This window comes from Chamaea fasciata, unplaced genomic scaffold (genome assembly GCF_029207755.1).
Source record: "Chamaea fasciata isolate MVZ Bird 193981 ecotype frontalis unplaced genomic scaffold, bChaFas1.0.hap1 SCAF_6, whole genome shotgun sequence".
Classification (NCBI taxonomy): domain Eukaryota; kingdom Metazoa; phylum Chordata; class Aves; order Passeriformes; family Sylviidae; genus Chamaea; species Chamaea fasciata.
Window position 1 is genome coordinate 71,105,252 of NW_027094091.1, and position 15,723 is coordinate 71,120,974.

Sequence of the window (15,723 nt, forward strand, 5' to 3'; positions counted from 1 at the left end):
TTGTGACTTTAAATGGTGATTCTTCTTGAATATTTCAAGTGTATATAGATGCTAATTTAAGGCTGAGAAAGCGTGTAGATATTTAAAGTTTTGGTACAAATAAGGATCAGTAGGCATCTAACTTTTCTGTTTGTATTTTGCTCCATTCTGTAGCCTCTTGTGTTTAAATTGACAGTTTAGTTCTGCTGCTTTTGGACATAAGAGATCATACTGCAGAAATGTGCTGCGTTTTCTTCTTTGCTGTTAAATGTTGTGGGAAGTTAACTTTTTCCAACTCTCTTCTAAAAAAATTGCCTTTTGCCTGCTCTGTTTCCCCCTTCTCTTTTTGCATGGCACTTTGGGACCAAAAGGAATCAGATTCAGATCCAGAACCAGAAGAGGTAATGTTGCTAAATCAGCATGTTCTCGCCTTCACGCATTACTCAAACCCAACTAACAGACACCATTCAGAATTGATCCTTAGCTCAGTGCTACAAACACAGCAAAGAGAGCCTTGCACAGACTCGCTTTGGGAATAGACAGAGTTGAACTTCCCCCGTGTCGGAATGACCAGTCTTCTCCATTTATAACATCCAGTAGACTGGATGTTACAGGTTACTGAGATGGACGACTGACGTCCAGTACAGAATCAGTGTTAACCCAGGAGTAACAAGTAAAAGGTTTAGAATTTTCATCTTCAGCATGAACTAAAATTGTATCAGCTCCCCCCTGGGCTCCCAGCCCCGCTTTGGCACTTAGGTTACTTAAGCTCTGACCCCTACACGAATGAGTAACAGGAGAAAAGCGTCCTCACATTTTGATGATGTTCAGCTGTTGGAAACACTGTGAGAATAGCCAGCTCCCCAAAGACAATGGACATCTTTTCCATGCACTACACAACAGATTCAGCAGGTCTGTGGCATGGCTTGCACTTTCCTATTATCATTACAAAAATATTTACCACTCCTACGGTAAATATGACTTCTATTTTGGTATAGAAAACTAAAGCACAAAAAGACAAGCTCATTGATGGCTATAAGTATTTTAAACTATTTTTTGTTGACTTCATTAATTTTTTTATGTTAATAGTATTAATTCGTATGCTGACATAAATCTGGACTGATGAGGAAGAACTGAAAGTAAGGGAAGCTGGAACATCCTAGGGATGCAGGGTTTCCATGCCGGGCAATGTGTGCATCAGAGTTCAGGCTGTTATGGATCTGTTACGCACACTGCTGACTGTGAGCTGTAACTATGGGATCCTGAAGGATTGCCAGGCGTGTACGAACACGCACATGTGGCCAGGGATTTCCTTCTGTTCGGTGTCAGCTCATGGAAAGGCAAGGATTTCCTAACATCTTGACTGAGACAACATATCGTATTTATGTTTATAAAGAGTAGTTTGAACTACTTAAACCTTTTCAGCACTCACTAAAACCTTGGGGGCTTTACCGTACCCAGTATCTTGTACCAGCAGTACTGCACAGCTGATTTGCGTTCTTCACAGTTGTCCTACCCCTACCACAAGTTTGTATAGAAAATTAAAGCTTTAACGCTACTTCTAACTTTGCATATTTTTCCATAGCCAAATTTAAACAACATGTGCTGGTGTGGACAAATGCTAGCAGAACTGAAATAAACTGAAATCACAAAGCAACCTCAAAAATCTGCTTCTTGGATTTTCATGGTCTGAGATTGTGTTTTGTTTAATTCTTGTTTGACGAGGACTGTGTTTTCTTTTGAATAACAGTAAAATCGTATGGCTTTTTTTGATCTGTACCCAAAAAACTCTGAAAAATCAAAAAGGGGGCCTGTGAGGGCCATCACAGCTTCCATTTAAAGGTATCAATAACTATTAGTGGCATCCAGCCCCAGGTCATGCCTCGGGCAGTTCTGCCCTCATTGGTGCACCTGCATTTCAGCGTCACTGAGCACAGAGGCAAAAACGCAATTCATGCTCTCAGAATGAACGTGTCCAAGGGAACACAATGCGTGAAACCTCCTGGTTGCCTTCCAGATGGACCATATGCCTTCATGTAACCATATTGGAGTATTTTGCTTTAGACAGGAAGAAATAAATTGACAGCAATGCAACCAAACTCCTGGTAATGCAAAAGTTTAGGTCCTCCACCCTTGCTCAGAGCGTTTAAAGAAAATACACTGCAACATTTTGCACCTACTGTTGATCATAGCTATAGTGAAGTAAGCATTTTTTTCCTGGTATTAGAGACCCTAAATAAATTAAGCCATGCTTTTACTGTTATTTTAAATGCATTCTTGGTTCCATTTAAGTCCATGTGTCTCCATAGAACTAGCACTTCACCCGTGGCTTCTGCATAGCAATTATATTTGAACTTTTAAATCTCCTGCTTTTTCCTCCTCCAGGTTGATATGACTTCTGAAAAAAGTAAGATTTTCTTTTTTTTTTCCTTGAGAATGTTATAATGCAATTTGTATGAGAGATGGTTAAGAGTAAAGATAAGCATGAAAGAGAGCTAAGTTTTAACTGCTATTGCTAATACCATTAATACTTTAAAAGCATAATAAAAACCGATTTAATATCTCAGCAGCTATCCAATTCAATACACTCTAACATGTAAATTAACAAGTAATACAGTTAAAAACGGTTCATCTAAGCCTTTACTTTCCTTTGACATCCCTAGTGAACCTGCTATTGCTATTTTGCTTGTATGGATGCTCATCCCTCCATTTCTTTTGTTTTCTCCATTTGTTGACACACATTCTTGCCTCATATTTGAGACAGATGACAGTATCACTTTTAATGAAAATCTAATGAGGACTCCAATCTATTTCATTAATCTCATGGAATACAACCATGCCGAAAAGTGATACTGTCCAAAGGAATCAGGCTGTTTAACCCTCCCTCCCTTGCCCCGCCCTTTACTGTGGTGAAATATGGCTGGAAATCTGAGCTGACAGCTTGGCACAGCACAGGCACCCTCTGTCCACGCACAATCAGGCCGTCACCATGACAGACCGCGGGCGAGGGGTTCGCAAACATCTCCCTTACGGGAGAGGCAAATCAAACAAATCTCTGCACACACGGAAGTGTCTCTAACCAAGTGCTTCCGAATGCAGCCGTTTCTTGCATCTGTTCAGGAAAAGAACGACATCTGTCTTGTTTCTAGTTTGGAGTGCAATGTTCTCCTGCTGCTTCCTCACTGCTGAGTCCCCCAAGGCCCCAGAGAACCCAGCGAGTGTTCCTCCTCCAGCCACACACTGTCTGGATAGCACTTCCAATTTATTTCCCACTGGAGTTGCTTTGCTTCAGGCTGATTAACTCTGTTATTGGCCAGTGAAAGAGTCATACATTTGATATTTATGAAAGTACATATTACAGATTTACAAAATTACTGGCTGGCATTTCGGTGTGCACCAGACAGTTCATTGTAAAGCAGCAGCACCAAAAGACCACGTTTTCAGCACCACAATACCCTGCAGCAGTCTGGCTCTAATTAATGTACAGCGCAAATATTTAGCATTTGTTACACCCAGGAGAACAGCCTAGCAAAATGGATCTTTTTTTACAACGACAGCTAATTATGTGTTGCTTAAGGTCTCCTTATTTGCATTAGTTCTTTGACTTTCACTGGGGTGCCGAAATGTGCGGTTCCATGTGACGTGCTACCGTTAAAGGGAAAATGTCCATCTGTGATTCCTAAGCATTGTGTTGTGTTTGCAACTTGCTTCAGTTCTCCAGTGTTTTGTTCTGTTCAATATCCATTTTCTGCTAGCCCTTGCTGAAATGAAATATTACCAGAAGGCAGTTATGGCTGAATGGGTATTATCTGCAGCCACCTTCCTGTGTATTGATTGCCAGATTAGACAAATATTTCACCACAGTATGTTTTACAGTATTTTCACGTACCTTTAATTTATATGAATAATTCTTAGAGCTCTTGTTTTTAACCGAAGCTACATACCCAGCAGCATTTGCAACACCTTTGCTTTGCATGGAAATAACTTGCCTTACATGAATTGTACGTATGTGTCTAGTGTGACTGTCTGTGACTTTGGGTTGCCATACATTACATTTTTTAAAACTCTGAAATCACTTCTAAGTTGATTCACAGTTTTTTCTTATTATCTCTCCTTTTCTTCTCTGTCTTCTCTTTCCTCAGTCAGTTCATTAGTTGTCAATGAGGATGTTCCAAGGAAAGGACCATGCCTCTTAAAACCAAAAGCTTGTTTGTTTCATTGTGTAGGTGTGAAATCCCCTTAGATGAAATGCCGGTTTGCAGCTGATTCAGATCTCTACGTATTTGATCATATTTTAGATTACTGCAGAATTACTTTTCGCTTTTTATTTTGGTCATTAAGAAAAACAAAACTGTTAACCCGATGTTATTCTGACAGTTTGCTAACACTGGCTTTCTCTTAGAGGAAATTGACTTTCAATCAGTTCTAATGCTTTCCCCCTTTTTTCTTGTTTTTCTTTTTATTTGAACATTGATCTGTAACATCTGAACAATCTTGAGATGCCTCTCTTTGTGTAACTTCACTGTGTTTCTTCTGGTTTTGATTTGAAATTTTGTTGTTGTTGTTTTGGGTTTTTTTTTTTAGTGGTGTCCTGATTTGGTTTGTTCCAGCTTTGATACTGTATGTGTGGTTGTGCTCTAGCGATAAAGTGAAGCAAGTTATTTCCTGCCATTTTCCTTTTCAGTTTTTGTTTTTTTTTTTCCCCGCCCCCCGTTAGCTTTGCTTTGCTCTTGTACCCTCAGATCTTGTGGATCCACCATTCCCGGCCCATTTTGTTGACCTTCCTACCACTACAGCCAAAGACTGTCATTTTCAGTCCTGATTACATTTTCCAATCTCTATTTTTGATTTCCATTTTACTTTCAATGTTTTTCATTCGCATCAAAGATGACGAGACAGAATCTACAGAAACATCTGTCCTGAAAAGCCATCTGGTTAATGAAGTCCCTGTACTAGCCAGTCCAGACCTGTTGTCTGAAGTTTCTGAGATGAAACAAGATCTGATCAAAATGACTGCCATCCTGACAACTGATCCTTCTGATAAATCGGCCTCCATTAAAGTGAAAGATCTTGAGAAGTCCACTGAAGAAGAGCCGGGAGAACCTTTTGAAATAGTCGAAAGAGTGAAAGAGGACTTGGAAAAAGTAAATGAAATTCTGAGAGGCGGATCCTACGTCAGAGAGGAACGTGTTTTGCAGAAGTCCACTGCCAGACAAGAGCCCTTAGAAGAAGAATGGATCATTGTCAGCGATGAAGAAATTGAAGAGGCCAGGAGAAATGCTCCATCAGAAGTCACGGAGCCGAGCCACGTAGAAGTCAGGGTAGACAAAGGGACAACAAAAAAGGGGAAGTCGGACATGGATTACCTTGCAGAGGATGTAAAAACACACGTTCCTCTTCATGAGGGACAGCCACAGGCCTTACGAGAGGAGGTAGCAGAAGAGAAATTCAAAGCTGTAGCAGTAAGCAGGGATTCTGAAAAAAAAGGAAAAGAATCTCCAAAAAGTGGGAAACCGAGTTCGCAGGAGCAACAGAAAGCAGCCTCAGAAGTTAAAAAGCCCCTTAGGGCAAAACTAAGAGAAAAGCCAAAGCCAAAGGAAGGCAAGGCGCACAGCAGCGGAGAGAAACTGAGACTGCCTAAGCTCACTGCGGAGGAGGCACCGGCTGCGGAGCCTGGCCTAAAGGTGACAGGTGCTCCAGAGCCTAAAGCCGTGTCCCCTGTTATCGAGGAAACTCCCATCGGCTCAATAAAAGATAAAGTGAAAGCTCTTCAGAAACGAGTGGAAGATGAGCAAAAAGTGCGGTCAAAACTGCCCGTCAGAGTTCAGGCAAAAGAAGGCCCTGCTGAAAAGGCACCTAAAAAACCAGCGCAAGTCAAAAAGCCAGCAGCACACAAAGCCCAGCCGCCCGTCTCACCTTCTTCTAAGACAGAGACACTCGAAGAGACCATGTCTGTTCGGGAACTGATGAAAGCCTTCCAGTCAGGGCAAGACCCATCCAAGAATATTTCTGGACTCTTTGAGCACAAATCTGTCAAGCAGAAGCAACAGACCCCTGAGAAGGAAACTCCCCGCAAGAAAACAATTCCTTCACAGAGTGAAGCAAGGCGAGTGTCGAACCTCAAGACAGACAAACAGAAGGACAAACCAAGCACGGTATCAAAAGCAGAGAAAGAGCCACAATCAAAGAAAGGAAAAACGCAGACTTCCACCATCGAAACTGCCAAGAAAGCTGGTGGCAAAAACCAAGTAAAAGAGCAGAGCAGCAAAAAGCCAACGGAACCTCTCCCTCCGGTAATAGTCGCTGAAAGTGCCAAAGAAACGGCAGCTGGGAAGGGTAGGACTGCTGATGATCAGGGAGATCCTGACTTCCAGATCAGCCCTGACAGGAAAACCTCAACAGACTTTTCTGCTGTCATTAAAGAAGAGCTGGAGGATAATGACAAATACCAACAGTTCCGACACCTCTCAGTGACAGAGGAGGGAGAACTTAACCTGGAGCAAGTACTGACCAGTCCTTTTGGTGCTGCTTTTCCCACCGAGTATGGGAAAGACGGATTCCTTCCTGCTCTTTCTCTGCAAAGTGCTGCTCTTGATGGGAGCTCAGAGAGCCTTAAACACGAAGGTGTGGCTGACTCTCCGGGTAGCCTCCTCGATGGAACCCCTCAGATCAGCTCGGAGGAAAGTTACAAGCATGAGGGTCTGGCAGAGACTCCCGAAACGAGCCCAGAAAGCCTTTCATTCTCACCAAAGAAAACTGATGGGCAAATCGAAGACGCGAAAGGAGCGGCTCGAGTACACGCAACAGCAGAAACACATTCTACGAAGGAACTCTCCTCAAAGGAAGATGAAAAAGGTATTACTGAGAGACAGCTAGATGCTGTTACTGAGACTAGGGAGTCTCGTTCTGACCATGTATCAGAAGAGCATGTACCTCCAGCCTCTGAAGAAGAGGCTGATAAACTTAAAGAAAGTAGCTCAGCTTCCATTATGAAAGATATTAGCAGGGATAAAGAATCCAGAACCACTGCACATTTCACTAAGTCTTCTGAAACACATGACACTGCCTTAGAGAAAGAAAAGGATGTAGCCTGTGAACGCCGTCTTACAGTTAGAAGTCCCCAGAAATTGGAACTTTCACTTGCTAGCCATGATAGCGAAGGCTTTAGCCCAGTTGCAGATGACTCTTTGACTATAAGTCATAAAGACTCCCTGGAAGCAAGCCCAGTGCTAGAAGATAACTCATCACACAAAACACCTGACTCTCTGGAGCCCAGTCCTATGAAAGAGTCCCCCTGCCGCGATTCCCTTGAAAGCAGCCCCGTAGAACCAACAGTGAAGGCTTGCATTTTGGGGCAGGGTCCTCTTCCGTCCGTTCTTAGCAAAGCAGAAGCCTGCCCAGAGCTGGCATCGGTGCGTTCCAGGATTCTCCGTGACCCTGAGGGGAGTGCTGATGATGACAGTCTAGAACAAACATCCCTCATGGAGAGTTCGGGGAAAAGCCCCGTTTCCCCCGAAACTCCTAGTTCGGAAGAAATTAGCTATGAAATCACACCTAAAATGGCAGACATACCGAAGTCAGCCACCATCCCCGAAGTGAACGAAGAACCAGAGGACGATTCGGAAAGTGAACCAAAGAAGAGGTTCACCCCTGAGGAGGAGATGTTTAAAATGGTGACCAAAATCAAAATGTTTGATGAATTGGAACAAGAAGCAAAACAGAAGAGAGATTATAGAAAGAGTTGTAAGCCGGATGAATCTTCTGTGGCTGCCAATTCAGAAGCCTCACGTGAGGCTGAAGCATCAGAGCCGACTGCTGTAGTAGAAAAGGACATACCCGCAGTGGTGACACCTGCCGCTGAATCTAGAAAGAGTTCTTCCTCTTCCGAAAGTGAGCCAGAATTGACTCGGCTCAAAAAAGAAGCCGACTCAGGCCTCTTAATGGAGCCTGTGATCCGAGTGCAGCCACCCTCACCTTTACCACCTAGTATTGACTCCAGCTCTAGCCCTGACGAAGCAGGTTTCCAACCCATTGATTCCCAACCATGCTCTGTCGGGATAGGTGAGGTTAAAGCACAAGGCAAAGGTGACAAAGAGGAGCCGCTTATCCTCGGGAGCAGCTGTAAGCCTTCCACGGGCACTTGTCCTTCCAATGGCTGTGCATCAGCAGGAAGCGCGGAATCCAAATGTTGCGATGGTACGGGCGACTGTGAGGAAGTCACACCGTCTGGGTGTGCTCCCTGTCACTCCGTTGGTGAGAGTTCTCAAAAAGAGGTTCACGCTGAGCCTTCCCTAACAATGGGGCAGTGCCATGCTACTGAAAAAGATGTCAAACCCACGGCCCCGGTACCATGCAGCAATCTCATTTCTACAGGGGCTGTGTCAGAGGAGGCAGATGGTCTTTCCCGTGGACACGGTACCACCGAGTACTCTGTCCCATGCGATGGCAAGCTGGCCGAAGGTGACACCGCTGACCATTCTGCTTCGGCAGGGGATTTGGGAAAAGCAGATCCAGCTTGTGAGACATCTCACAGGGCTGGTCATGCTGAGGAGCCCTTACCAGAGTATTCGTCCCTAGCCACTGACACAGTGGAACTCGACAGCTGTGCAGCGGATGCTGCTGACGGTAGTGCTCCGTATATAGTGAGCCCTTATGAAAATGTGTCCTCTGGACATTTCTTCGTTGACTCTGAAAGTGAGGTGGGATCTGGTAGAAGTCTGCTGTCTAGGGAAACCTATTCTGCTGCAGAAGGGAAGGATCAGTCTGGTGAAGCTTTACTTAGGAGAGACACAGGCAACGAACGTTGCTCTTCAGAGGAAGTGTACATGGAAATAGAGCCCAAACCAGAGGATGGATTTCAGACAAAATCACAAGGGTCTCCGACCTCAGATTCAACAAAATTATCTGAATCTGCCCTTGAGGATGGAAGAGATGAAACACGGAAATTGATGGGTCAGGTTGTCATCACTAGAACCGATGTGGATTCTGACATGTGGAGTGAAATACGTGAAGACGATGAAGCTTTTGAAGCTCGGGTGAAAGAAGAGGAACAAAAGATATTTGGGTTGATGGTAGACAGGCGATCTCAAGGCACGACCCCTGACACGACACCGGCCAGGACACCCACAGAAGAAGGGACGCCACTCAGCGAACAAAATCCTTTTCTTTTTCAGGAAGGCAAGTTGTTTGAGATGACTAGAAGTGGAGCCATTGACATGACCAAAAGGAACTACCCAGATGAAAGCTTTCACTTCTTCCAGGTGGGGCAGGAGCCTCAGGAAGAAGCTTCTTTATGTGAAGAAGTGAAGGAAGCAGCAGAGGCAGAATCTTCAAAGCTGAAGAGCTCACTGGACCCATTTGCACCTTCAGAGTCAGAGGAGTCAGATATCCAAGAACAAGATGCATTGAATTATTCACCCCCATCACCTGAGTCTAGTGATAGATCTGAAGAAATGATGGGTGAAGGTGCCAGCGCAGGCACTGCAAAAGCAGATCTTAAATCCAGAATTCCAATTAAAATGGGTATTTCAGCTTCTTCAAAATCACCAAAGAAAGAAACTGCTGCCTCTGAAGCTGAGCCCCTCTCCAGAACGGAGACCGACATGGTCGATAGCAGTCAGGTGCCTTGCCCCATCTCTCCCGAGCAGTGTGCGGTAGAAGATGAATTAGATTTTTCCAGGGTCACTCGATTGGTTAGTTCCGAACAGGGTGAGGAGTCCCCAGACTCTTCCCCAGAGGAACCGAGATCTGTGATTGAAATCCCTACTGCTCTAATGGAGAGTGTGCCTTCTTGTGAAAGCAAATCCAAAATCCCTGTGAGAACAGCTGCTGCATCGCAATCCTCGCAACAATCAGAAAACGAGAGCCTTTCCCCGGATGACTTCCCGGACAGTTCACAGTGTGAAGGAAAAGATGACCAAGCGAAACCAAAGTCTAAAATTCCCGTGAAAGCCGCTTTCCAAAAAGCTGAACCACAGCTCCCGTACGCGGACACGTCCGCCCGCGGGCCAGAGTCACCCAAAGCGCTCGACGTGACGAGCGCGGTCCCTGTGAAACCAGACAGCCGCAGTAAATCAGAATCTGACGCCAGCAGTCCCGTGGACCCAAAGACCAAACGTTCCATCAAAGCTAGGAGTTATGCTGAGGCAGAGGCAGAGGCCAGGGAGAGGGAGAGCGAGATGAAGTTTGAGCTAGACTCAGATGAGGCAACAACACCAAGATCGAAGGTATTTTCTTCTCGGTTGCCAGTTAAAAGCAGAAGCACTACAGGCTCCCGCGGTGCTTTTAGTCCCACAAAAGAAAGTAAGGACCATTTTTTTGACCTTTACAAAAACTCCATAGAGTTTTTTGAAGAAATTAGTGATGAAGCTTCTAAATTAGTGGAAAGACTCACGCAGTCAGAGAGAGAACAAGAATTAGTTTCAGATGATGAAAGCAGTAGCGCTCTAGAAGTTTCAGTTATTGAAAATGTGCCATCCAGTGAGACTCAGCAGTCAGTTCCTGAAGACATCTTTGACATCAGACCCATTTGGGATGAGTCTGTAGAGACTCAGATTGAACGTATCCCTGACGAAAATGTCCATGACCGTGCTGAAGGTATTTGCCAACGACTGGGATTCCCTGTGCGACGCATGTCATGAATTAAACTCTTTTGTTCTTTGTTTTCTTTGGTGTGTGCGTGCGTGTGCGTTTGTGCACAGGTGTAATGCGTGTGGCGTTTTCTTTTCAGCTTTTGGTGGTTAGCTGTGGTGGTTTTTTTTTTTTTTTTTCCCCTTGTGAACCGCGTTTGGGTTTTTTTTTTTGTTTTGTTTTGTTTTGTGTCTGTGTTCTTGTCTGTGAAATGATCTCAAGATTGCAAACCATAAATGCTTATGGGAAGTGTTACCTTAACAAGCAAAAACACTTCTAGAAATATGTATGGTTTTGTCATTAAACTGATTGCTTAGGTCATGCACATTTTGGCTTTTGACTTTCCCTGGCCCTATTACTAGCTATTAACTTCTACTAATAATAAAATGCTTGGGCGTCAATTGAAAGTGAGACAGGCAAATTTATAGACTCTGCAGTTGGTACACACAGAGATCTGCAGGAGTTTTAAAGAATGAAGCTTTTTATGTTCCTTTTTTTTTTGACAGTCTGTGTCTGAAGAAAACTCTTGAGTCACCAGTAACTTTAGTACACGTTTTCTGGTGCTTGGTTTTCCTCTCGCCTACTTGTGTGCTTGTGCTGAGTAGCCCTAGTGGAAACCAGGAGCCGGAATGACACGTGCATATCACGAACCCTAAGCAATTTCCTGATTCGGAGGTGTCTCAATCCACGTGTGCGTTCAGGGAAAATCAAAACTCAAATTCCACCATCCTCAAATTAGCTCTGGGGATGGGAGGAGCTGTCAGTCCCACCATTAGTGAAGTGAATGAGGACTGACGAATGACCGTCTGATTTTTCCTTGCCTTCGTTGTCGGTATTTTGTCTCACTCCCATCCAAAGGGTCGAAGACACTGAAATTAACAGTATCTCAAATACAGACCATAATCTGAAGGGCTGTATGGAGTGTTTGAACAAAACTTGCCCTTACAACAGAAAGAACACGATCAGAAGAGCTGCCCCGATGAATTCTTCAACCCTGGCATTTACTAAGGAGGCATGGAAAACTATGGCTCTTGACTTAGTCAAAGCCTTCAACCGAACTTTAGAATGAAGTTTTAGAGTCAAATGCCTGGCCAAAATTGGCGTAGTAGGTGCCTCAGTCCTAGATTATGTTTTCACATGAGCGCCTGATTTTCAAACAGAAAAGCTAGGTAGTCCTGTGCTTTTTGAGAAACCAAGCTTTTTGGTTTCATTTCCAACCTAGGGATTTACAGGCCTCACTTGAGTTATGCAGCCTGTCCACATTTAGACATGTTCAGTTAGGAAAAAAACCAGCGCTTCCCCTTCTTGGGCTCTCTCTCCTGTGGAAAGGGTTTTTAACTTGCAAAAGGCAACTTGCAGCTCTCTTTGACCTTTAGATCAACAGGATGATCAGGAAAGGACAGAGGAGAGACTGGCCCACATTGCGGATCATCTTGGATTCAGCTGGACAGGTAAAGTGCACATTGTTTGCTCCAGAGAGAAAGAAGGGGAATGGTCCACACTCCTTTCGTGTTTATTTTGGATGATTTTCTGATTATCTAAAAATGTTTTATAAAAATATTTCAGAAGCTTATTGTCTTTGGGGTACTGAGAGTCCTAAATGGGCTGACAAGGAACCTGTTCTAAACAATCACTTTAAATATTGTGGATTTAATAGGCTTGAGGCAGCAAACAATAGTGGAGACAAGTGAAAGTAACATGGAATGGGATCAGATGTTTTCTCAGGTTTGGGGGTTAAACTGTAATTCGCAGACATTTACTTTTCTTTGAATGAAATTAGACCATTTAAATTCTGGATTTAAAATTAGGGGTCTAGTATAGTAGCAGACCTCTTTACAGAGGTGGATTTCTTTTTCAGAGCTAGCAAGAGAACTGGACTTCACAGAGGAGCAAATTCACCAGATCCGAATTGAAAATCCCAATTCGCTTCAAGACCAGAGCCACGCACTCCTCAAATACTGGCTTGAAAGGGATGGGAAACATGCAACAGGTTTGTCTCCAGTTATTGTGTGTGACTGTCTCCAGTCTGCTAACTGAGGTGACAGGTGTGTGTTGTAATCACAAAGAAAATCTGGGGAAAATTTAGGCTACAGAAAGAATGACTGTGGATTGTACTCAATGTTGTTTCTACTCTTTTCTCTATGACACAGCAACTCAACAAATTTGTTAAAAGGAAAAAAAACTGAGTGCTAGTTCTTCTAGGCAGCCAGTTGGTTCCTTTTAGATTTTACATAGCACTGTTTCTAAACGTATCTGTAATTTATATATGGTATTGGTCAGTGCCCTATGTATATGCCCTTCCCATGGAGAAGGGAGGGAGCGTGCTTGGTTCTTAACTGCGCTGCACGGTGTCGTTCCAATGGCGCAGATACCAATCTGACCCAGTGTCTCACCAAAATCAACCGCATGGACATCGTCCACCTGATGGAGACCAGCGGCATTGACCCCGTGCAGGGCCACGGCACGCGCGCCTACGCGGACACGGAGCAGTCCTTGGCCCTGGACCACAGTGAGGGTAAGCGGCTCCTGACCCACACTGCCCGGGCTACCTCTCTAAGCATCGCTCTGCTTCAGAGCGTTGGCCCAGGCTCATCTGTCACAGCACACGAATCCCATTTCGAAAGCACAACGTGGGTGGATGCGAGCATGGCATCGCAAGGGTCACATTTCACCGGGTAGAAGATCTGTGCTTTAGCTGATTCTTCAGAAGCAAGCCAGCAATGTTTGCCCGGTTTACCTTGGGCTTTGGGTCTTTTTGCTTATACTAGTGCTTTCATGAAAGTTCAGAAAGTTGTATTAGAATTTGACCGAGATATTAAAAAGGAAAACTACTCTGAGCTTTGATAGAAAACCCCTTTGGATTTGAGTATCCAGGATATTGTAATTCTGTAAGGATGCTATTGCATTTCTTAAGTTTGAAAGTTTAGTGGATTAGACCCAGTGGTTTCAAACTGAAGAAACACCTCCAAATTATTTGGCATAAAATCCTGTTTTCCAGAAGTGATACTTTTGTGTGTATAACTCAATATTGAAGCTTATTAGACAGCTGCAGAGGTCCCAGTCTTGAAGAGAATGTAGGAATAGAAGGCTGTTTGTTACAATTAGCGTCCTCTTATCACAGGTGCATAGTTTTAGAATGTTAACCTCTTCGTCCAGCTCAAATTCAGTACAAGCTTTCCTGTTTCCCCCCAGATTATTCCTCAGAGTTCACTAGGTTTCCAGTGAATATGGTACATCAATGAGCTACTTGCCCTTAGCCCTCTATGAAGTGTTTTTGTCCTTTTTTTCATATGGGTTATTTTCCCAGAAGCAGATAAATAATGGATATGGGGGGGAAGTCACTAAAATCTATCCTAATCAGCTGGAAAAAAAAAAAATCTGTTGTGTATCTTCTATACTTAGAGGGTTTCAAGCAGAATTACTTGAGGCAGATTTCTGGGTCAATGTTACTTTGCCTGTTACTGTTCAAATCTGGCCATAGTAGTGGCAATCCGGCATTCCTTGGGCTACTCCTAGCGGCCAGGTGCCCTCCCACTCAAGGCATTCGAGAACTTGAGGTCACACGTTGAGCCGAGGGATTTTCAGCGCACACGGAGCACGGGAAAGACTTGTGCATTCTGGTCAGACTCGTAAGGATATTTCTCGTCTCTGTCTTGGCCAGGGTTTTCAGCCCTGCAGGAGGAAGTGTACAGCTCCAGGCACAAGCAAGAACAGCAGAGAGTATCGAAGGACGGCGAGCCAACCGAGCATCCCCCTCTGGTCTCCGAGGAAGACGTGTCTGTCAGTTATTCCCCGTTCCAGGACACTACTCCCAGGAGCGAGGCAGAAGTGTCCATGGCTGAGCTTCTGAGGCAAGCACACAAGGAACAAGTAGAAGCTGAATTCTCAGGGAAACCTCAAGATGTGCCAGGGAAACCGTCTGCTTCACAACAGGAATATTTGTAAGTGCCAAAGGACCGGGATGAAGCCATAGGGAACAGGCTCTCTTTGCTCTGTGTAGTAAGGGGATTTTACAGTTGCCTTTGAAACTTAGGAACACACTAGAATTTTCCTCCAATTGTGGTTTTCAATTTTTAATCCTTGTGGAGGAAACCGTAAGGCTGAGGAGAGAAAGTCACTTTGTCACTGTGAACACAAAGCAATAACTGTGTCCAGTAAGAAAAGAGGGTTAGTAGAGAAGTGGAGGGGGGTTTGGGAGTTTATGGATATTTTTCATGTTTTGGGTGACAAGTGATGACATCTCAATGAAAGGAATCCTAAAGGACCTTGTCTTCAGATTCAGGATGGCTTTTTCAATGGAGGCTTTTTTTTTTTTTTTCAATTCAATCATTATTTACAAAACTCATAACTACCTCTTAAGAACTGGGCTTTTAAAAGTGCATTTCAGATGGCCAGAGGAACAGAAACAGGGTTTTACAGAGGCAAGACACAAGAAATAACACATGATAGAGTACACGTTTAGAAGACCTGTGCAGCAAAAACTTGAATTCTGAGGTGGGGCTGTCAGTGGGGTTGGTGTCATTTGAAAAGGAATTTGAAATAGACCATGTTTATTTCTCCACAGCTTCCCTGATTATGTGCCCATGCTGAGACCTCTCTGCAGCGTAGAGTCGGGTGTTAATAAGCCAGTAAAATATCAAGAATCCCCATCCATAGGAGTGATTTTGCTGGAGGTGATTAGCTTTGATGTCGAGATGCAGCTCCCAGTAGTCAAAGGGCAGCTGAGTCCAGAAAATGGACTTTGGGAGGTTCTTTTGTTCAGGATATGCCGGGGGAGAGTGTGGGAGACAGAAAAGATCATCTAGGGAAAGCCTCTGTTGCAGTGTTAGGCAAAAATACCAATGCTCCCTAAGGATTTGCATCAGGAAATGAAAGTCTTTGAGGAACAGGGAATACTTGTGAGACAATAGTGCTGACACCACACAGGAGTAACGATGACAGTGGAATATCACTGCTCCGAAGGTCAAATATGAATTAGGTGGAAAATCAGGCTGGATTTAAATAGCTTGTAAGGAACATGCTCCAAGAGGAATTATCCTGGAATATTGAATGTACAGATGCTTGATGCAGATGTATTTCCTTTATATATGTGTTACATAGTAACATATATATAAT

General features: G+C 44.0%; 1 protein-coding gene across 25 annotated transcripts in view; it reads left to right on the top strand.

The window, feature by feature from the left end:
- ANK2 (ankyrin 2) overlaps nt 1–15,723 on the top strand; it is a 181,915-nt gene that overhangs the window by 156,286 nt on the left and 9,906 nt on the right. For 21 of the 25 annotated variants that reach the window (XM_066184814.1, XM_066184835.1, XM_066184818.1 and 18 more), the window contains 6 exons: nt 351–380; nt 2,365–2,386; nt 11,985–12,059; nt 12,467–12,598; nt 12,977–13,123; nt 14,270–14,549. In XM_066184814.1, coding sequence (XP_066040911.1) covers nt 351–380; nt 2,365–2,386; nt 11,985–12,059; nt 12,467–12,598; nt 12,977–13,123; nt 14,270–14,549 — 686 coding nt within the window. Of the gene's footprint in view, nt 1–350; nt 381–2,364; nt 2,387–4,866; nt 10,576–11,984; nt 12,060–12,466; nt 12,599–12,976; nt 13,124–14,269; nt 14,550–15,723 lie in introns of all 25 variants that reach the window. The other 4 variants (XM_066184811.1, XM_066184812.1, XM_066184826.1 and 1 more) reach the window with 2 other exon arrangements.